The sequence below is a fragment of the Pongo pygmaeus genome, chromosome 10, assembly GCF_028885625.2.
Source record: "Pongo pygmaeus isolate AG05252 chromosome 10, NHGRI_mPonPyg2-v2.0_pri, whole genome shotgun sequence".
NCBI classification, from domain to species: Eukaryota; Metazoa; Chordata; class Mammalia; order Primates; family Hominidae; genus Pongo; species Pongo pygmaeus.
The window spans coordinates 3,590,749-3,614,451 of record NC_072383.2 but is presented as its reverse complement, the minus strand read 5'-3'; the positions used below and the strand labels follow the sequence as shown (position 1 = coordinate 3,614,451).

The window sequence follows — 23,703 nt, the reverse complement described above, 5'->3', positions numbered from 1 at the left end:
ATCTGCCAGGCAGATCAGTCCATGTAATGGCATCTCCAGTCATTAGGTCCTTCTTCAAAACTAATGAAGAAAGTTCACACTCGTCCCTCTGTAACTTCCATCCACAGAAGAAGCCAAATGTCTGTTCCAACTCACACAGGTCCTTTAAACCTTTTCTTCTCCAATACAAGCTATCTCTGGCTTTTTATTCATTCCTCATAAGTCATGATGTCTGACCCCTCATCACCCTGGCCTTTCTCCTCTGGGTGGGTCCTGCCACTTGCAAAACTGAGTTATACTGACCACATCAGGTCCTCCACGTCCCTCCATCAGCACATACTTATAGCCTGTGTTCCCAAATTGCACACTGCTGGCTCAGCCTGCATTTAGGTCAGCCAAGCCCCTTCCTCCACCACATCCCTCAAGGGTAGGAGTCCTTCATTACATGTCATCTGTTAGTGTGGGCCACTGCTCAAATCTAGGAAACCATTTTAGACTGAGTATCTGTCAGCCTTCATAATGCTCATTATCCCTCCCAGCCACATGGCCACATGCTGTCCACAGGTTTCCTCCAGCTCAAACACTCTTAGGACAAGCCTTGGTTGCCTGTATTGTTGTTAACGGCATCACAGTGTCTACCCTCACTGACTTTTCCATCACCTTCTCAGGGCCAATCAGCCAGGCTCCAGGCCCTTTCCAAGGTCCCTGGTATCTTTCTTTCTTGGTTCCCTCAGTCACCAGTGTAGCATGGCCTTCCGATCTCACTTCTGGCTCATCTCAGCAGCCTCACCACCTTCACCCTTGCCCTGGCCAATACACTGGAGCCTTCAGTGGCAGAAGTTACACCTCATTGTCCTGTGTATCCTCAGTGCACAGCAACACCTAATACACAGCAATATGTGTTGACTCATCAATCTTCTTCTCAGAACAGGTCTCCCTGCTTGAAGACTTACTTCTTTGCCTAGACCCCTCTTTCATAAGTGAGGTTCATCCAGACTGTGTCAGTCTCTGGATCTACAACCTTCAATGATTCCTTATGGCTTACAATCTAGACGTGGTTACTTTCTTCTTCTATCCCGCGTGCACGTGCACACAAACACACATACACACACACACACTACCCCATCTGGCAGGAATTCCACCTCTAAAGGATCTTGCTGTCAGATGTCCATCAACCAAATGTCAGCTATCAACTCTTGTAGCTGACAGCTTTCAACAGATCCCTGAGACATTTGCATCTTAATAGAGGCCTCTGATAGAACAAAAGCCTTTAGGACCAAAAGTATTGAAGCCGCACATTATAATGGCAACAATAAAGGCAGGTGGTCTTTTGGAATGGGGGTCCAGGCCATCTGTGAGGATGGGATCAGCTGTAGCTAGGCTTCAAAAACACAAAGGTCCTCTGGGCTCAGGTTCCCCAACCCCCAACCAAAGTTTACAGATCAGCCCCAGTTACCCTGACTCCCCAGAGCCCAGCCCCTCGACTAGGAGGCTTCCTCTTTTCTGCAGCAGAAACAGCAGCTCTGAGACCCCAGAAAGACCCACTGACTTGGCCTCAGGTGACCCACTTGAAGCAGAGGGCTTCACCAGCATAAATTACTCAGAAATGCCCCTGGCTGCTGCGATCCCCACCGCTAAATGATGTTACAAATGGATGTCTCGGAGCAGAAGTCTGGTCAAAATAGAGCCTTAATTATAATAAAGTGTCACACTCTGCAATGTTAATAGCGATGAAAATAGCAATTAAGTGTGTGAAGAAGGGCAAGTGTTTTCCCAACAGGCTCGGCAAGACGTTGCTTAGCACATTAGCAGGAGAGAGCTCTTGGAAGGGCTCTCCTGGAAGCAGAAGCAAACACAGACAATCGTCATCCTTCTCAGGAACACAGAGGAAGAAAGGGACCAGCGTGGGACAGGAAATCATCACAGGTCACGAGTCCTGAGACAGAACCAGAGCCCCGGGAGTTTTCATGAGGAGCGTGTGGAACACACACCCCTCCAGCTGCTCCTTGGCTGCTTTGCCCCGGATATGCTCGAGTCTAACCAAGTGAAAGCCCCTGCTAGTTCTTGCCTGGGGAGTGGAGAGAGCCAGGACAGTGGCTGACGTGTCTGGCAGTGCAAACAGAAATGCAGTGGCTACACCTGCCATTGGGGGCTGGGTCAGGGGCAGAGAGCAACCTGGGGTCCAAGAACATTGAAGGAATTTTATCCGCAAGCTGAAGCCAGTACATGCAGATGTCTAATGGTAAATATCACTGCCACATGTCATTTTGGCAAATTCAGTTGCACCAGTGGACTTCTATCTATTCTACATTCACAGAAGTGCCTTGCACTATGGGTGAGCTTCTTGCTGGGGGCATACTTTCCTTGTTCTTGTTTAGGATGGCAAGGAGGAAGAGGCTTCAGGGACAGAGGGACTGGTAGAAAGAAACAAAAGGACACATTTGCTCACAATTAATCCTGCGTGGACCCAGCAAATGCTGAATGAAGTAGTGAGAACCCTGTGAATGGAGAGTCTAAGGCTTTGACTCAAAGCCAAACCTCTCAGGCAGGATGTTACTGAAGAGAAGGGGCATCTGATGGGGTCTGATGAGGTTCATTGTAGGTTTATTTGCCCTGTGAGGTCCTTTCTAAAGGCCACAGTGATACTCCATCCCAACGGATGCAGTTCTTCCTAGAAAGGCTTGTGTCCAGGACAAAGGACAGTTCTCACATGGGCAAAGCAGCAGTTGTATCAGTCTTTCAGAAACCTCCCCCAGTCCTTAGTGGCCCTGAACTCCAATCCCTTTATCCTACTATAAATATTCCAGTCCAGTACCCTGCCCTGATACTTTCAGAAAAAGAATGATGCCTGCAGGAGCATAGTAGGCCAGCATGTTAGCAAGATGAGACTCAGGTGGGCTGATTTTTAAATTTAGAAATTAACCTGGGCTGGGTGGTGGTGGCACATGCCTGTCATCCCAGCACTTGGGAAGCTGAGGTAAGTGGATCACTTAAGCCCAGGAGTTTGAGACCAGCCTCGGCAATATGGCCAAACCCCATTAATACAACAAAAAAAAAAATTAGCCATGCCTGGTGTCACATAGCCATAGTTTCAGCTACTCAGGAGGCTAAGACAGGAAGATCCTGAGCCTCAGTGAGGCTGCAGTGAGCTTTTATCACACCACTGCCCTTCAACCTGGGTGACAGAGAGAGAGACCCTGTCTCAAAAAAAAAAAAAATAGCTTGTGCTACATGAAACTGTTCAGTTAGTCAAGACTGCAGCGAGCTGTGATTGTGCCACTGCACTCCAGTCTGGGTGACAGAGTGAGATTCCGTCTCAAAAAAATTTTTTTTGGCTTGTATTATATGAAATTGATGTCTCCCTTTATTTAAAAAAACTGTCAAATATCAATAGTTTTATATGGTTCAACATAATATATTAGCATATATACTGCAAATGCATACAAAAAGGACTGGAAGAGGCAGTCCAGCCTGTGAAGAGTGGTTACCTTTGGAGGAGGATGGGGCTGGATGGAGGCGGAGAGCACCTCTCACCTTTAGTCTATCTAACTGGACAGGTTTGAATTTTTAATAATAAGAATGTACTAGGGATTGGTGTGGCAAAGATGCTGATCAGCTGTTCTTCATCTGCACTGAAGGAAGCCTTGGGAAAAGGTGTTTAGAGCAGGGGTGTCTAATCTTTTGGCTACCCTGGGTCGCATGAGAAGAAGAACTGTCTTGGGCCACACCTAAAATACACTAACACTAATGATAGCTAATGAGCTAAAAAAAATCCCACAAAAAAGTCTCATAATGTTTTAAGTTTATGAATTTGTGTTGGGTTGCATTCAAAGCCATCCTGGACCACATGTGGCCTGGAGGACACAGGTTGGACACACTTGGTTTAGAGCATGTACAAACAGGGACGCTCAGGAAGGGGCAGCTGGAAGCTCTATCTGGCAGGCCACTGGGGCAAAGGTGTGCTTGGAGGCAAGAGCATGATGATGATTACACAGCATACTGAGGTCCTGGATTTCTTTCCTAAGAGAGACATCTACCTCTGAATGGACCAACTGCCCCAAACCTGAGCCCGCTCTCCTCTTCCAGGTGTCCTCTCCTCCAATGCCCCTCCCCTCCCTGCACCCCCACCCTTCTGCACACCACCAGGGCCCCTGTGCTGGGGCCCTCCCACATCCGTGCCACCATGGAGCCACTCTCTCAGTGGCTGTGTCCAGGCGGACTGCCAGCTTTTGACTTGTGCTTATGGAGCATCACAGGCTCTGGCCAAGGCAGCCTTGCCTCACCAGGTGGGGGCTGTGCAGGAGCCGGCATTGCCTGGACTCCAGGGTGGCACAGCGGGGCTCCCAGCACACCCAGGTCCACCCCGGATGAGTGTCCAGACCTTTATTAAACAGGCATTGGTCACCACTTGCTTTGGATCCACGATGTCCACTAGAGGCTCCTTCATGGCCACGTCCCGGATGCAGGTCATGTCAAAGCCATAGACATTCTCCCACCCTGTGGGAGCAGAGCAAGACATGAAGGCAGGCGCAGGACCCCCAGAAGCTCGCCCAACCCTCCTGAGTCCTAGAGCACAGCGTGCCTGAGGGCTGAGTGGCAGCTCGAGTTCCCTTGCGTCGAAATAGAGGCAGAACTGCTCACCTGGGGGCACTTTGCAATGTGCCAAATGCTCACTCCCACTTCCATTTCTACCTCAGGAAAAGGTAAGCCCCACTTTGTTGTGAGGTAAACTAGAGCTCCGAGAGGCTGGGAAACTGCTCCAAGCTCCCACAGCTAGAGTGCAGCAGGGCAAAGCCTAGAACCCAGGCTAGCTGACTCTTCCTTCCTGTCCCCTCCCCAAGCCGGCAGCATCTCCTGTGAACTGCCTTATCTGTCTTCTACATTCCTATTCCCATGTTCTCTCAAGCTGTTCTCCACACCTAGAAGACCTAGAAGGCCCATCTCTCTCCCTTTTCCTGTCCCCATCCACTGAACCTTTAATGCAGCACAGAGAATCATGGGCTTTTAACGTGAAATCAACTACAGTTTAAATTCCAGCACCACCACTTACTGGTCAGCCTTTGTACAAATGACCTAACCTCTCTGAACCTCAGTTTTCTCACCTGGGTGGGTCCAGGAGCATCTCTGCCTTCCTCGTATGCCAAGATGCACCCACTAAGGATCCACACCATTAGAAACTACCCCCAAGTGGAGCACAAACCCTCTCCCTCTCAGCCGTGCTCCTTGTCCTCTTTGGGCTACTCATAAGATACTTTGGGAGGGAGAAAGATTTAGGGGTTGATGAGAAATTAATTCAAGTCTGATGGCCCAGGATCAACCTTTATATGGTAATAATTGCTGTCTTTTTTTTTTTTTTTTTTTTTTTGAGACAGAGTCTGGCTCCATCGCCCAGTGACCCAATCTGGGCTCACTGTAACCTCCGCCTCCTGGGCTCAAGTGATTTTTCTGCCTCAGCCTCCCAGGTAGCTGGGATTACAGGCACCCGCCACCATGCCCAGTTAATTTTTGTATTTTTAGCAGAGATGGGGTTTCGCCATGTTGGCCAGGCTGGTCTTGAACTCCTGACCTCAGGTGATCTGCCCGCCTAGGCCTCCCAAAGTGCTGGGATAACAGGCATGAGTCACCATGCCTGGACAATAATTGCAGTCATTGCTTGATCATTCAGTCCAGGCCAGACTCTTCGTTTATTCTACCCAGCAACCACATAAGGATATTGCTATGCTGCAGCTGAAAAAACTGCGGCTGGGAGAAGTTGGCATCTGGCTCACATATGATATCTGGCCCATGGTCACACATCAGGGAAACAGGGGGGCGAGGGCTCAAGCCCAGCATGTCCCCTAAATCCTTCACCTGCCATGGCCCAGCCGTGACAGCAACCAGGAATGCAAGATTTCTCTCCCTACAGCGCAGAGGGGACGGCTTTAGCAGACTCTTTAGTTTGCGGGCACCTGAATCTCATTCATCTGTTTTTTTCAACAGGTTTCAAAATGCCTTGAAGTAGAAATGCTTTTCTCTAAAATCTTACAGGATTAAATTTTATTTTAAAACATTCACCAAACAAACAGGACCTTAGGGAATGTATGTTCCTGTGTGTGTTTAGGAGAGTGGGTGCGTGCGGCAGGAGGTGTGAACGGTCAGCGACAGCTTTGCTCCTTTGACTCTGATTCTTTTATAAGGCACACAAAGAGCTTCTTTCTTGCGAAAAGAAGGCAGAGAAAGTAATCCCAGAGGATGAGTGCTTGTGAAATTCCAGTTTGAGGAAAAGATGCCCATCAGATCCCATTAAATCACCCGAGGCTGGTGCCAAACTCCCAATTAAAACCTACTTTCGGGGAAGGAGGCTGCTTAGTTGGCAACAGGGCAGGTTTCAGAGAAGACTCCCCTCTAGAATGTGGAAATAGCTATCCATCCTCTCCCCAGATAAAACATACACGCCAAAACACATTGCCTTCTGTGTCTTTCTCAAGAGATTTGCAGCTATACACCTGCTCTCTTCTCCCTGGACTCTGCCTGGAGTTTGAGTTCGCTGCCAGTGCTAAGCAAAAGCCTGAGTCAATGTGTGTAATGGTTAAATGCCTAGGCTTTGGAGTTCAAATCTGAGCTCTGCCACTTATTTGCTGTGTAATCTTAGGCACGAATGTAACCTTTCTAAGCCTTGGTTTCTAAGGATTCTTTAAAATGGAAATGATGATAATGATGGTAATCCCATACGATTGTTATGAGGATTAAATGTGATTATATGTAAGGTGCGTAAGACAGTGCCAGGCACGCAGAAAGCGCTTGATACATAATAGTGGTTATCATTATGTGGTTTGAGCTCTGGCTTTGCTGCCATGCAAGCTGTGCGGCCATGTGCAAATCAATCCTTTTTTCTGGGCTTACTTATAAGGATTTTGGTTCAGTGGTTCTGTGTTCTCTAATCACTTGGAATAGTTTTTAAAATGCAGACTCCAGGGCCCATGCCAGACCTACTGAATCAGAATCTCCAGATTTGAGAGCCAGGGAGCTGGAATTTTACAAATCTATACAGACAATTCCAACCAGTTTGGAAACCTTTGGGGTACATGATCTTTACTGTCTTCAAGTCCCAAAATGGTGATCTTAATGTCTCATGGCCTTTGTGAGACTTTCTCTAAACGCTCCCGACCACACAACTTCTCCTGTATCCTCAACACCCATAGTACAGCATTTGGCACAGAACAGGCTCACAGACAATGTTTTTTGAATTGAGATTCATTCCCAAACATTTAATGCCTGCGCTGTTTTGCAATGCCTGGTGTTTTAATTTGGGTTAATTTGGGTTATGGGTTAATTTGGGACTTATCTCCTCAGCTGGACTGCCCCACCTTCAATCATTCAGAGCACAGATCACCCAAGGGATTAGATTTTTTTCTCCTTTCTGCTGGCCATTTATTTCCCAGTAGCCCTTTTTGCCAGAAGTGGAGCAGAGATGGAGTAGGATACAAATAAATCACATTAATTATTTGTTGCAATTGTATACTGTATGCCAAATAAGTGTATGTGGGGTAAGAGCCATTGATCATCAAGAAATATCATGATTATCTAGAAATTAAAAAATAATATCACAGAGGCCTGTGAAGCTTTTGTTAATAGATGAAAACAGACTCCTGAAAAGGACTATACTATGGTGTAATATATGTAACTAAAGCAACAACAAAGCCCAAATCTACTATTACTACAGACTAGATTGACTCACACACACCCTCATTCTAATAGCCTGGCAGAGGCAACACTCTTTTCTGGACATAGATGTGATTCACCTGTCTCTACTGGTCCTTTTACTCACAATGCCCAGCATTAATGAAAAATTATAAGACACAGGAGAAAGGGAAAAATATGACCTATCATCATAAGAAAAAATTCATAGAACCAAATTTAGAGATGCTCAGATGTTAGAATTATCCAACAAGACTTTAAAGTATCTATACTAAGTATGTTAAAGAAGCTAGTGGAAAAGGTGGACAGTGTGCATCAATGAATGGAGAATTTCATTAGCGAGATGGAAACTTTTTTAAAAAGCCAGTGGAAATGCTAGAAATCGAAATAACAATATAAGGAAAGAAGACTTTTTAAAATGAACTTATTAACAGAATGAATATATCAGGAAATAACCAATAAAGTTGAAAACAGGGCAATAAAAATGATCCAAACTTAAACACAAAGAGAAAAAAAGAGTGAAAAAAATAGAGGATCCAAGCTCCATAGGACAATATCAAACATTATTTCATATAATGGGAGTTCCTGAAGAAGAGGAGAAAGATAATCAGGCAGAAAAAAATATTTGTAGAGATACTGGCTGAAATTTTTCGAAACTAACGAAACAATCCATCCACAGATCCAAGAATTCCATGTAACCCCAAGCAGGATAAATAAAAAGAAAAACACACCTAGACACATCGGAATCAAACTGCAGAAAATCAATAAAGACAGAAATCTCAAAAACAGCCTGAGGAAAGAAAATTAAGTACCAGGGGAGAAATGTGATTTTTGATTGGAGAGAGCTGTAGCTACATCCTCCCTCACCACCCCAGCCCCAACCATCTGAGTTTCTCTGTCGAGGCTAATGGGACTGCCTCAGAATGAGGGCAGAGAAAAATAGAACAAGTGCCACCAGATGCTACTTACAGATTCTTCTCTGTGCAGAAGGGAAAGTGTTTACACTAGATTGACACATTTTAGGCTCTCATGAACAAAGTGGAATCCTTGCATAAAATGGGCTGGAGCCAGAGGAAACTCTGGATGTCATGAGTGGAAGTGAAGCCCACAGACAGCAGCTGAGCCATCCAAGAGGGCCGCCCTTCAACCATCAAGCTATAAGCACTGCCACCTCTGCATGAGGTCTTTCTTTCAGTCTTCTCATCAGCCAAGAAACTGGTGCCCATCTCTCTCATTCTCAGCAGGGTGTAGATTCATGCACTGGGTGCAATTCATGTGTTGTGCATGAAATTGAATAGAATATCCACTAAGTTTCCTTCCATTTTTGAAATTCTCTGTATTTCCTTTATAGTAGAAAATGTTTGTAAAATGATTGCTCCTCTCTAAGAGTTAAATACTACACCTTGCACATCCCTCTGCTGGTTCACTTTCCTTCCTTCCTTCCTTCCTTCCTTTCTTCCTTCAACAAAATTATGTATTGTGAGCCTAGTATATGCATTTATCTCTCTCTCTATGTGGTCTCTATTCATTGGTGAGCAAATGGAGGGCAGGTTCTGCACTGCCCTCATTCTTGCATTCCCATGTTGCTGTGTGTGTTTGAGAAAGAAGAAAGGAGGGGAGGGAAGGGAAGGGGAGGGAAGGAAATAAAAGAAAAGGAAAGGAGAGGAAAGGAAAAAAAGCTCTCCTTCTAACAATTTACTTTCTGAAGGGCTGAACATGTCTCACTCTCCTGCCTCATTTCAAAATTTTTCCTTCTTAGCTGGTTCTTGAGCCAATAGAAAATTGCTTACAATTGTTGCCTTAGCAACCAGCAACCTTTGTGCTTTACTTCTGATTTAGAACTCATAGTAACCAAAATCTCCATTTATTTGAAATGAATTTCTATGTGGGTTTGCTTCCTTTACAAAAAAATAGATTACTTTAAAATTGTAAACAGAAAACATATTGTAAATACATTTTAAGTGTCTGTTTCTTAGTGTTCTTTTGGGGTGGGGAGGAGGTTGGGGTATTTTTCAGAGACTCTAGAACAAGCACAAGATAAGATGGTGCTAACTTTCAGATTTTTTTTTTTTTCCTTTTCCAGAAGGTATGAACACTGCAATGAGAATCAAAGAAATAAATCACATGATCTCCAGTTGGGGGCCAGTGCCTTAGGAGCTCCTCCAGGCTCCAGGCTGGCTCATTGCAATGTGCATACCTGCAGAGGCTCCTGACACACGTATCTTTGTTGTAGAAACCATGAGAAAGTTTCTTAAAGAGGTGTGCCTTGGGTTGGAGCTCAATAAATATTTAAGTGAACATGACAATGAAGAATGTACCTAGAAGTTTTCCTCCTCAAAACACTATTCAGTACAATTGCACAGCAAGAACTCCAAAATGCAGCTCCAGGGCAAAATGTGTCCTATTTATACATGCATTTGATCAACACTCACTGCGGAGTTGTGTCTGCAGTCTTCCATGAGAGTACATCTGTCCTAGATTCTGAGCCACCAGGGGCTTGGCAGTCAGGCTCACTTGCCAGAGCCAGGGGGCAGAAAGGGGCTTAGCTACACAGTCAGATACTAGATCCCATCTAGTCCCATTATAGGACAAAGAACTGTCATGTCCTTTAATATACGTCATCTCACTTAATCCTCATGACAAGTCTGTGGGATTGAGAAGATTATCCCTTAACTGAAGCTCAAAGATATTAGATAATTTGCTCAAGGTTACCCAGTTAGGAAATGGCAAAGCCAAGATTTAAACCCAGGGCTGGCAGTGTGCAAAGCATTTAACCTGGGCCCCCCTACCTCTCACCGTCCTCATTTGGTATTTTGCCTCCTTCCCCCAGGAGGTCAAATAGTGGAAATCACACCAGATTGGCTGGAGGCAGACAGCAACCAGAGAGGGTTTCCAGGGCACAGAGCTTCAAACAGCTGTCCCAGTTTTGTCTTCTTCTGAACCTGGCTCTGAACTTCACACTTTGATTTTATATTTCCAGAAAGGCATGAACCCACACAAATACACACATCCATAGCAGAGTCCAGCCGAGTTTTCATCAGTGCCACTAACAACGATTAGATGGCAATTGTTTAAATCCACAGAGCCTCAATTTGTTGAACTGTGGATGGAGTCTTAGCCTCCTGGAGACATTTATTCTTCTATTCAATCTGTGAACCCCTCCACAGTAATCTTGCCAAGTAGGAATGGACCACCCTGTTGGGGCAGGAACCCCAGATGTGCCCAGTCTGATGGATAGGTTGGAGCTTCTGCCTCTTGCTTTAATTTGGATTTTTGGGTGTTTGCCTGTTTGAGGGGTTCTTTGCTCCTTTGTTGAATTTGGTTCCGGTTGAGGAGACACAGCCATGTTCAACTTTACAAAAACATGTTTGGTATAATCTCATTAAGGATCAGGCCTGTGTCACAGAGAAGTGTCACCCTTTACGAGAAATAGGATAACAGCCCTTTTCAGACCAGGTAAAACATTGGAGAAGTTTTTTGGCTTTATTGTTCTCAGAGAACCACACATGCCTAGCTGATAAGGCATTAAGAATACATATTTAGATATGAGCCCCTGCCTTATGCACACATGCACATGCACACTCGCCTTTTGTTTGATTGTTCAAAGCCAAATCTCCACTCTTTCCCACCCCCTCTGCTATCTATTCCTCAAAAGAACCTCAAATAATATGTATTTGAATATGAAGGAGAATCAATATTATTTTCATAAGTTTGAATGGAATGAAGGCAGGATTCAAAACAATTGGCCTGGCAAGAGACCTGCTACTTCGGACCCCTGCGGTGGACTTTTGGGCTAACTGAACCCTGACAGGTTTCAAGCCACTTGCCCTGCTGATCTCTGCAAAAACTCAGCTTCTGCTGCCTCAGTCCAATTTTTAATTCACATTGCATTCATTCTTTCACCCCAGGACATTTCTCTCATCCCAGCCATATGGCTTATTTTCTGTCTGTAGACCTCTCACACTTGGGACTAGAGAGAAACATTTAGAGAGCAGACTCCAGACAGGGTCCCAGATAAGCTCCTCTTCAGGGACAGCAATGGTGTTCATGTCACTGCCTGCCCATCTCGGGCCCACTGGAGTGCCTCCCACCCCAACTGTGCAGTGGAAGTCCACTGGAGAAGCAAGAGGGGACTTACAGTGGATTTTGAAGTCCTTGTACTGTCTGTCTTCAATCGCTACCACGTACAAAGCTGCCCGGTCTGGAAACATAAGCCCTCCAGGTTTCTGTTGATGAATTGTGGGGAAATGGGTCTCGTAATCTATTCACCTGACAAAGACATCACATTTTGAACTGCACATAGAGTCACCAGACGAGCACCCCCTTGCCAGCATCTCTCATGCAGTGGACTGTCACCTTGTCGGGGGTGAGGGCTAGGACAGCAATGCTCAATTTTTATTTTGGAACAAGGAGAATTTAAGGGACGCAGGTAGAGTCAATAGGACAAATGAGGTGAGGTGAAGGTAAATCCAGTGGGGCTCAGTGAGCGGTGTTATGACTTTGGCCTGGAGAAGCCCAGATGAATAGCACACCTGGCTCTGGCAGCCATGCAAGTCCTAAATACTTGCTGACCAAAATGGACCTTTAACTCGACAAGAGAGAACGAATGTCTGTTATTGCAAAAGAGGCTGAGGTGAGACCCATGGAAGTCCACTCTGATGGTTACACATGCTGGACCCAGGGCAACAATTCTATTCCCTGATACAGATCTTCTCTAAAGAGAGGGGCTTGGGGCAGTGACCTCCTAGCCTCAGTCTTCTCTGAAGTCTTCGTATGCCTCCTAGGCTGCAGGCCTTGGGTAGAGCAGCAGGACAGCCAGCCGGCCAATGCAGGGACAGCATGCAGGACACTTACCAGCCACTTGTCCCTGGCAAAGATCACCGTGTTGAGCATGGACTCATAGAACAGACAGTAGCCCATCCACTCGCTGATGATGATGTCCACCTTCTCCACAGGCAGCTCCACCTCTTCCACTTTACCCTTAAATATGGTGATGACTGGAAAATAAGAACCCCAGGGCCATACTTTGCAGGGACCCCACCCAGGAACCACAAGCACCTCACTTCAGGGCCAGATCTCCAGGTTTCAGCCCTATTCTAATTCTACTTTTAGGATGTGAAGTAGCTCACCCTTTACCAAACTAGTTTGTACCAACATAATTGAAAACTACCTGCATGTTTTCCCTCTAAAATAAATCGAGCCATTACTATGTGCCTGGCATAGTGCTAAGCCCATTATATGCATGGTATCACATCATCCTTCCAACAGCCCTGTGAGGTAAGCACATTACAATTGACCCTTAAGAACCTGGGTTTGAACTGCACAGGTCCACTAATACACAGATTTTTTTTTTAAATTTACACCAAGTGTGCCTGCCTCCCCTTCCACCTCTTCCACCTTGTCCACCTCTGCCACCCCTGAGACAGCAAGGCCAGCCCTTCCTCTCCCTCCTCCTCAGCCTATTCCATGTGAAGGCAATGAGGACAGATACCTTCATGCTGATCCACCTCCACTCAGTGAGTGGTAAATATATTTCCTCTTCCTTAGGATTTTCTTAACAATTTTCTTTATTCTGGATTACTTTATAGTAAGAATATAGTATATAATACATATACCAGATATGTGTTAATTACTTTTTTTTTTGAGACGGAGTTTCACTCTTGTTTCCCAGGCTGGAGTGCAATGGCGTGATCTTGACTCACCACAACCTCTGCCTTCCAGGTTCAAGCAATTGTCCCGCCTCAGCCTCCAAGTAGCTGGGATTACAGGCATGTGCCACCATGCCCGGCTAATTTTGTACTTTTAGTAGAGACAGGGTTTCACCATGTTGGCCAGAGTGGTCTCAAACTCCTGACCTCAGGTGATCCACCTGCCTCGGCCTCCCGAAGTGCTGGGATTACAGGCATGAGCCACCACAGCCAGCCAATATGCATTAATTGACTAAGTTATCAGCAAGACTGCTGGTCAACAGTAGGCTGATAGTAGCTTAGTTTTGTGGGAGTCAAAAATTATGCTTGGATTTTCAACTGTGTGGGGGATTGGCACCCCTAACCCCTGTGGTATTCGGAGTCAACTGTTATTTTTGTTTACAACTAAGGAAACTGAGGCTTAGAGAGGCTGAGTAGCAACAGTGGAAACAGAGCCCAGATCTGATATGACATGACTTTAAAACTCTTCTCAAGGCCCCTACCCCTATGTTAGGTTACCATGACAATTCAAACCCAAAGAAAGCATAGATGCTTCCTCTATTGCTTTTGCATCTGTTCATAGCCAGGCTCAGTACCAAATGGGTGCCCTTCTAGTGTTTGTGAGGGAGGCAATTGATATTTTGATGAGAGCATGGGCTCTGCAGTCAGGGAAACCTAGGTTTAAGTGCCAGATCTTCTCACCATTAGCTGTACGACTTTAGACAAGTTACTTGACCTAACTAAACTCCAATTCCCAAGTGAACAACCAGGAAAAGCAATATGAATTTAGAGGGTGATTGTATTGATTAAATGAAATAACACATGTGGAGTGCCAGGCCCATAGCTAAAGCTCAACAAAAGGTGGAAATCATCTGACATATTCCTGCTTGTTGATCCACAGATGGAGAGGGGAAGCAGATAGGGCCAGGGTCAAAGCCCCTGTCCCCAGTGGCTTCTTCTTATGAGTCACCTTCAAGAACTTCAGTTTCCTCTGTGGGAGGAGACACTTCTTAGTTGAGTTTTTGATCAACTGACATAGACATACACATAATTTTGGAGTCCCTTTTTGTATTTGTTGCTGTGAAGATCTGAGCAAGCTAGTTTAGATACCACTGTTAAATTGGCAGACTGATGTAGTGGTTGGCTTATTCTTTCTGAATATTTCCTTTTAAAGGTTACCTATATTCATGCTCTGAAACTCTCATTCTGCAATATCCTCTGAAAAAAACTCACACAATGCCTGAGCTTTGCTGGGAAAAATGAACAATGGCCTGTACTTAGGAGTAAAAATCAAAAGAACCACATCTGCCTAGAACCTGAGTTTCATGAAAATTAATTTGGACTAGAGGCTCCTGGATGGCAAAGAGCACACCGTTTGCTGGCTTTATGTAGTTTCTTCACAGTGAATAATGCAGGTGATGGAGTGTCCATTAGCAGCTTCTAATAACAGTTTACTCTCCACTATGTGGTATTTAATCAAGCTTTAATTGGATACAGCCTGCTCTACAAGGAGTAAGACACTTTGTACACATGCATTGACCCTGATCACTCTACAATGAGGTTCAGGCTTGGGTGGCCCTCCTGACTGGTTACTGCTCAGCAGCCCCTACCGTTAAAAAGCATGCGCAGGAAGAGCTATTCTCCAAAAGGTTTGGTGGGAGTGGGAGGGGTAGGTGTAAAATTTCTCTGGGTCTCAGAGACCCCAGGGTGGGAACTCAACTGAGAGCTGGGCCCAGGGTGCACTAAGAAAATTCATAGGGGGGCAAAGTAAAGGATTTTTTAAAATGCAAACATTGTGCCTAATTTATTTCCTATTTTGAAAGAGAACTGACAAATATATGCATGACTCACCTGCCTAATCATTTGCACGCAAAGCCTGGCTTGCCTTAGTTTTGTAAACTTAAAAATTGTCTTTAATGGCCTCCCTTATTTTTTTTTCTTTGCACGTTTCTTGAAGGTTCTTCCCTAATGTCTGCCTGTGTCTGTGTGGCTATGGGTCACTTCCTCCTCCTGCATTTATATCATGACCTCTCTGTAGCCCCAGAAGATGTTTTCTCCTGCCTCCAGGGCCTCATGACCTCCACCCTGAGTGTTTAGTACAAGGCTCCACCCATGACAATTTTTGTGGACAGGACTCTATTAGGAGCTGCAGGAAACAGACAAGCAGTAATCCATTATCAAGTCTAACAAACAGGTATGTATGAAATATTCCTCAGGTGTCCCCCAAAGAGACTTACTGCTGCTCATGTTCTCTGTGTTTGCCCTCTTATCCATTAGTTGCTGTAACCTCATCAATATGGATTACAAGAGATGATTGATAGATACATAGATGATATAGAAGACAGATAGATGATAGCTAGATATAGGGGGTCACAGAATAGCAAAAATCACAATCTCTGCTTGCAAAAAGGCAGAAGGGATCAGTTAACCCTATAAAATCCTCAACAGTCTGGACTTCTGTTCTCTTAACATCACCCTTCTACATCTATTCAAGTGCAAACATTTCTCAGTGTGGACATGGCCCCACAGTTGGCTTGGTGAGGAGATGAGCCCTTTGTCAAAGGAAAAGGACCCATCTCCCTTCAATCCAGTGCTGGACTGGCTTTCAGACTCCATTTATCCCCTTTCTCCGGTGCTTTTGTGCTCAACCTGCACAACTTTATGCTGGAATCCTAAAAGACAGCAACTTATGCTCTTGTTCCAGGTGACAGCTAATCTCAATCATTATTATTTTCCTCGTTATTATTATTTTCCTCATTAGGAAAAAAAAAAAAGAAGGGAGATTGAATCTGAAATTCTTTGCAGTGCCAGAAAGCTGTGGTTCTTCAAATATGTACTGAGCACTTGCTATGTGTAAGGCATTCTGCAAGATACACTGGTGGAGACAGCTGGCATCAATAAAAAAAGATGGTGCCTCCAAGTTCCAGTTTGACTGTCATTTTCAACACTTCCTGGGTCCTTTTATTTTTATTTTTAAGAGGTCACGTTGTTTCTGTGCAGCCAAATACAACTATCCAGCTGAATCACCATGAATATTCTTCCTGTAGTCTGTAGTCACCACCAGCAACCACTTAAACTTCCAGATTCAATTTCCCAATCTACTAAATGCTACCTGTCATGGTGGGGCGTATGCCAACTCACTAGGGGCTATTGGCCAACATACGGCATTAGGCTGGCTCAAGGAAGTGTGTGGGCACACACAGCAGCAGTCTTCCCTTCTCCTCCATGCAAAGGATTTTCAAAGGGGTCTAAGCTATTGATACTAAGATTCTGAGCAGCCGTAGGCTGCAAAGCTCCATGCCCAATCTGGACCCCACGTCACTAAAACTGCATCAACTCAAGTTTGCATTGAGGTCACTGTCCGGATCCATGTTTTTATTCCAGAAGGATGATGGAAAGTTTGTTCAACGAACTGTGACAGGACTCTGGCTGGTAAATTTTAGAATGATTAATCATAACTAAATGCACAACAGGGAGCAATAGACTCTAAATTGGGAAAATTTCCCCTGTAGCTTCAAGTTTATAAGTTAGACTTCCAGATTTTTAAAAATGGTTTTGCGTGGAATTTTTTCTTTTTGGTTTGAGTGGTTCTTACAGAAATCTAGTCATTCTCATTAATGGTTATTTTTGTTTTTAAACAAATCAGGCCAGCTCAACCTCATTTGAGCCTCCAGCGCGTCCATCAGGGTCAGCTGACGCCTGTAGGATCTGAAGTTAGTGATCATTTTTAGGGTCCTCACTCTTTTTGAGAGAGCAGATCCTGTGCCACAGAAGAAGAGGCATGAGGATCATGGGCATGCGAACAGGGAACATATTATGAGCCTATGAAGCCCCCGACCCCCCCGCCAACCCCACTGCAGCAAAGCCCCTCGCTCGCCCTCCCCACTCCCTTGGTCCTTGCTCACACACCTATTTTGGTGACACCCATGCTGGCTGCCTTGCACCTGCGGAGGGCCTGGCTCACCTCCAGCGTATGCATTCCTTCTCTTCGTTGTCTATTTTAGCCTCCTATTTCCAGGATATAGCGGAGCACTTGACTCCTCACAAACATTCAAAATCATTACTGAATGAACGGATGGATGAATGAGCAATTTTGAAGAAAAAAAAAGGGGTGGGCATTGGGTTAAGAAACAAAAGATATTCAAACTAGTCCTAATTGTGACAGTAAAAAATTACTAGCATTTGAATAGCAGCTTGCAGAGTGATTTTCCATATGTTACTTCAGTAATCCTCCTAGGAACTTGTGTGTTTGGTTTTATTATTATTTTTGCCTAAGGAGAGAACTGGAGTTTAGAGAAGTCAAGTTGTGGGGGCTGAACCTAGGCCTGTTGTGCATGTTTGTGCCTCTCCGTGGTTCCTTTCCTCACCCAGCGAATGGGTGTACATCTGACCTCCCTACCGCCTGGGATTCTTGTGGACGTGGAGCAACTGCTTGGGATGTTGAGAGAAAAGAAATCAGAGAAGGCAAAGGACTAACCTACCCTTCTCCTGCAGCTGGTCAGGAGTGATGGGAAAAAGGATGTTGATATCTCTACCCTCAATGAATGGTGGGACTGGGACTATGTCCTGCAGCAAACTGACCCTATTGCTGCAGTGGCATAAAGGAGCCCTGGTTGTCATGAAGCCTCAGTGTGGTCGCTTCTGCAATATAGTACCCCTCTCCCTGCCCAAATCCCCCATTCACCCGAGAATGTAGGACTCGAGGGTCTGCCTTGACCTCACTGTGTAATATGCCTGGCTTCATGTTCTAGCCTGCTCTGGCTCCCTTGAGGGCTCAGGGCCCAATACACTTGGCTAGAACTCTAAAGCCCTGCTAGCTTTGCCAGAGCCATTCCCGGGCCAGAGACCCTGCCTGGTTTCTCTCCTCCCTTAGGCAGTGGCTGGAGTACTCAGTTAATCAGAACAATACCAGGACTCTTCCCACCCCAAATCATCGCCCACCACTTAGAACCCCACCTGTGGTCCAGCCTGGCAGATACCCAGCACCATGGCCATAAGCAGATGATCATGTGGGCTTGGCCAAAGGGGAGCAGGGGTTATCAAGAAGGCACTGGTACTGGGTAGAGTGGTTGAAATCAATGGGAATGTAAAGGGCAACCAAAGCTTCCCCAGGGCTCAGGTATTCAGAAAAACATTCCAGGTTTCTCTATCTGGAATGGTTTCACTCTCTCCCGGCAGCAGAAGCTTCCATGGGACAGAAAGTATCTCCCACCTGAGGGAATGTGTACAGGCAGGTAAAACGCTCTTCCCACTGCTCTCAGCATGGCCCCCATCTTCACCTTTAGGTCTCCAGAAGGGAAAACAAAACAGCTCTGGTTTGTAGCATCTGCCAATGTCCGTGGTGTAAATACTTCCACCATAGCCAATTTCAAGCTAATGACACAGATGATGTCACTCAAGGCAGAGTTGAGAAGAGATGAGTGCACGCAATTGGCTCTTGGCAGGCAGCATGCCCCTGCGACCACCCAGTTGGAAAAAGCACATCCCCATTTTCTCAATTATTCCATGCTGTTTTTTTCTAAGCACGTTCACAGTTTGTGATTATGTTGTGATTTTGTTTGTTCGCTTGCCTTCATGTCTGTCTTCCCCCTGAGACTGTAAGCTTTATGAGAGCAAAGATGTTGTCTGTGCTAGTCAAACCACGAACTCCCCCATGCCCGACACAGGACCTAGTACGTGGCTCAATAATACTCGAAAGGATGAATACATGAAACTCACTTCGAAGATTATTAATGGGTTGTTTCTCGAGCTGTTAGGGAAGGAAGTAGCAGTTGCCAGCAGTCACCAGTACAGGCTCATTAAAAATAATTACATATGATTGGTCTCATTTCTTTTTTGACGTGGTTATTAGTCAAGTTAATAAACGGAATAATCATAACAACAACCACTCATGTTTATTGGTTGCTTAGTGCCCAGCGGATGCTGTTGTGTTTTATACAGTGGTGTGCTGGAGATACTGAACAACTGGCTCTCCAGGAGATAGAAGCCCTGGTTTGTCGCCTTTGCTGAATTCCGTGGTATAGATACTTCCAGCATGGTCGATGACTGCATCCATTCCACAAATTTACTGAAACTTTCACAATCAGCTCTCAGGATCCTGTAAGGGGCTGGCTCCAGAGTGCCACAGTTATACAAACAGCAACTATGCAATCCCCACAATGGCCCTAGAAGGTATGAACCACTAATTCCCATCTCATAGATGAGGAAACTAAGGCACATAAACTAAGTCATCCAAGAGCGCAGCCTAATTCTGGCAGAGCTGGGTGTGAGCCAGAAAGTCTGATTCCAGAGCCCATGCTTGCAGTATATCATGTGGGACTTCAACAAGGACGTTTACAAGGCCCCACCGCCATGGCATCCTAAGGGAGAAGATGACAAAGTACTGTGCGGATTCATGACTTGGCTGCATGACCCTATTCCAAGGAGCTGGTTAAGAGCCTAATGTAGAGCAGCCTATAGGAGCTTCCATCCTCACCATAGGACACCCATCACAAACCGGGAGCAATGAACCCAGGAGAGTGATCATCTGCAGGGCATCTTAGTCATTTGTGATAGAAGACCAACTCTAACAACATGGTGTTGAATATGAATAAAAACATGTGACTCTTGGTTTGGATTGATTCCAAACATCCACCAACCAGATATAGGTTAGGAGGTATTGCTCGGCAGCAGTATGTGAATAGACAACAGATTGTAGTTGGTCTCCAGCTAGGAACAGTGTGACATGGTGTTTTCCACAACTGCTGGCAGGCAGAAACTGGAGGTGCATTGTCACAAGTGCAGTATCTGGGCCCCTCCCATTGACTGGCTGTGTTTATTTCTTAGCACGACGCTCTGTTGGTGAAAGAGATGCTAAAATATGGCCAGAGGAGAATGTTCCAACCACTGTCCTCCTGAGCAAAAGAGGAAGGAAGTGGGGATCTGTGGCACTTGTGGAATCCCCACCAGGAGAATCATCCCAGGACTGGGTGGTTGCAAAGCACAGAGGATTACTGTCAGAGCACTTATATAAGGCTGGGGGTGTGTGGCCAAGAATCATCAAGGTGCAGACCACTACACCTGAAATGACCTGTAGCTGACATTTGAGCACCTACTGTATGTGAGGCCCTATATCAGGCACTTGACCTCCACAATCTCTGAGCCCCTAATAACCTTATGAGCTGTGCACTGGCCTATCTCCTCTAAAGGGGGCAAATAGAGGCTCAGAAAGGAGAAGAGATGTGACAAAGTCCTCCCTACCATTAAGTTGCAGAGGCCCAGCTGTCCCTTGCCACTGCCTCATGTCATGCTACCTTAAAGTTTCTTGTAGCTATGACATTTATGCTTTAGGTCATGCAAAAGTAGGAGAAGGACAAGGAGGGGCATGCTTTTTTCCTTGAGTTTTCTGGGAAGTAAACGGTTATACATTTTTTGTTTCTAGAGTTATACCAATGCAATCAACCTCTGAGCTCCTATGTCAACCTTCACAAATGAATCTACCTTTTTAAGCATCTCAGCAGCCCACTGGTTTCCTCATCAGATGGAGAGGAAATAATAGTTGTTAGTGGTGAAGTCAAAGACAAGTCACTGAAGCATGCGTGTGGGCCACACATGTGGAGGAAGCCATGTGAAGGCTGCGTGCCTGCCGCAGGTGGCTTCCTGTGGGTGTGTGTCTGCATGTGAATAACTCCATCACGGGAGCTGTACGGAGGTGGAGAGGGAGAGAGGCTGATTGCTTCTGGGAAGCAGGTATTCTATGCCCCGTGTTGTTATTTATGTCTCTACACCTACGCTCCTGAGGGCCACATGGCTGGCTGTTGCAGCATTTCAAAAGCATTTCCATGGAAGCGTCCGTGCAGCCAAGCTGTCCTCTGAGTACACACACCAAGGCTGAGTGAGTGAGCAGGTGCAGCAGCCAGGGCCCTGGGTGGCCTCGCTGGCTCTACCCACCTGTTGCAAACCTTGGGAGGAAGAAGTAAAGACCACTCAGCTTTATGGAGGCCCCTGGACCTGGAGTTCCCTCCTCCCTGGAACAGGTGTGTGAAGGGAGGAATGGGCACGAGGGCAGCTATTCCCTTGGGGACAGTGGTTTGCCCTCTTCAAGCCTTTGCCTCGGTAGCAAAGAATCAAGTCTGAGCCATCAAAACCCAGAGCACAAACGATTCCATGCTAAAGCCATGAGGTGGGGCTGAGCAAACCCAGGAAATGGTGGGGGTGTGGATGCCATAACGGGTCAGCATGGACCACGGCAGCCCGGCTCAAGCAGAGGAGAGTGCCCATGTGGGACGCTGCCCAGCAACGGTGTCAGATCCCAGCATGGGGTGACAGACATCTGCCTGGGGCAGGAGGTGGTGACAATGGGAGATTGGTTACATTCAGGGGTATGTAAACATATTATAAGTGAGTAGTAAGCAAACATATTACCAATAATGAGAGTCTGGTTTCTCTGGTAGAGAAAGGAGGTAGAAATATGGAAAGGGAGGAAATGAGAGGAAACTCCATGGTATTGGTTAACACTGAAGTATCATGTGAGCTTCTACTTTACAATACATATAAATAGATACAGTAATAAAGTTTGTGTAAATGTGTCCACTCATGCAGAGACACACAATCCCCAGCTCTCCCCAGTGAAACAGCCTGGGAGCATCAACATTCTCAAATCAATGAGCATCTAGCCCCAACCTTAGTTTCTAAATGCTGTGGTCCACTAATTGGAATCAGGGAGAAATGACTGATTCCAGAACAGAGGCATGGAGGCACAAGACAAGCCTGGAATGTCTTGTGCTGGAAAGTAAGAAGGCTTGGGAAAAGGGAAAATGGCATTTCAAAGGGACACAGAAGCCAGCTGGAACGGCATCAGTGACCAAATCAGGGATAATTTGAGAATCGAAGGAAGTAGTGATAACAGCTGTAACCTATTACATAAAATAGGAATCTGTAGTGAAATGAATGGACAGATCAGTAGATGAATGAACGCTGGCTGGCTGGCTGGCTGGGTGGATGGATGGATGGATGGATGGATGGACAGATAGATAGCTAGATTAGATAGATTAGATAGACAGGATAGATAGATAGAGATGGATTAGATAGATAGATAGATAGATAGATAGATAGATAGATAGATAGATAGATAAATAGATAGATAGATAGATAGATAGATAGATAAATAGATAGATAGATAGATAGATAGATAGATAGATAGATAGATAGATAGATAGATAGATAGATAGATGTAGGTAGGCAGGCAGGCAGACCAACAGACAGACAGACAAACAGACGGATGGACGGACATACGGACAGATAGATAGATAGATAGGTAGATAGATAGATAAACAGATAAATGTTAGTTTGATGAGTAATGAAATATTTACATGCTCTTAAAGTACCTCCCCCAGAAAATCTTACTAATTACAAAGGGAAAAGAGCAACTTTCCCATGGCGAAGCCTGGCAGCAGACACTGCCTTCCCCAAGTGGCCTAAGTGATGCTGTCAGTAATGAGACAAGCCGAAATTGTATGCAATGAGAACACAGCATCCTGTCTGTGATATTTCTACCCAAGATGCAGAACCTGAATCCAATCATGAGGAACCATCGCACAATCCCAAACTGGGGGACATCCTACAAAACACTGGCCTGTGCTCTTCCAATGGGTCAAGACCATGAAAGTCAAGGAAAGTCTGAGTAGGACAGCTTGAAGGGAACCAGTCATGACAACTAAATGCAACGTGTCATTCTGAACGAAATCCTTTTGCTGCAAATGATGTTACTCAGACCACTGACAAAACATGAAAAGGATCTGGGCGTTAGGTAATGATGACATGTTAATTTCCTGACTTTGATGGTTGCATGTGGCTTGTAGAAAATGTCCTCGTTGGTTTGAAATGCACATTAATGTATTCAGGGATGACGGAGCATCGCATCAACCACTTACTCTCAAAGGATTCCATAAAAACCCAGCTGTATGTGCGTCTTTTCTGTACATTGAGTATTTCAAAGGTTAAAATGAAGAAGGGAAAGGGGAGGAGAAGGAAAGGGAGGAAGGGGAGAGCCCTATGGTGTGAGGCAGAGCAGGATGATGAGGGGGCTGTGTGGTTCCTTTCCTGGCAAGCAGGTCGGAGATGCCTCAGGGGAAGTTAGCCACCTCCCCTACCGGCCCGCCCCACACTCTACTCTGTAGAGTAGGCAGTAGCCCCTGCAAGCCTAGGGAGGAGGGAGACCAGGGAGGCTGTGTTTCCAGAGCCCCAGACATTTACTGGGGGTGGGCTGGCACTGAGAGGGAGATGAAGAGTCAGGGGCTGGGTCAGAGGTCAGGAATTATGGCACAGGTGAAACCTGTGCAGAGGGAGGGGAATGGTCTAGGTGCTGTTTGGAAGCCTCTCG

The 23,703-nt window shown here is 45.7% G+C and overlaps 1 protein-coding gene across 1 annotated transcript in view; it reads right to left on the bottom strand.

The window, feature by feature from the left end:
- Positions 1-23,703, bottom strand: part of PRMT8 (protein arginine methyltransferase 8) — a 96,590-nt gene that overhangs the window by 12,515 nt on the left and 60,372 nt on the right. The window contains exons 5-7 of the mRNA XM_054444597.2: positions 12,511-12,653; positions 11,795-11,882; positions 4,361-4,476 (exon numbers count right to left, since the gene is read on the bottom strand). Of these exons, the coding sequence (XP_054300572.1) occupies positions 4,361-4,476; positions 11,795-11,882; positions 12,511-12,653 (347 nt within the window). The remainder of the gene's footprint in view (positions 1-4,360; positions 4,477-11,794; positions 11,883-12,510; positions 12,654-23,703) is intronic.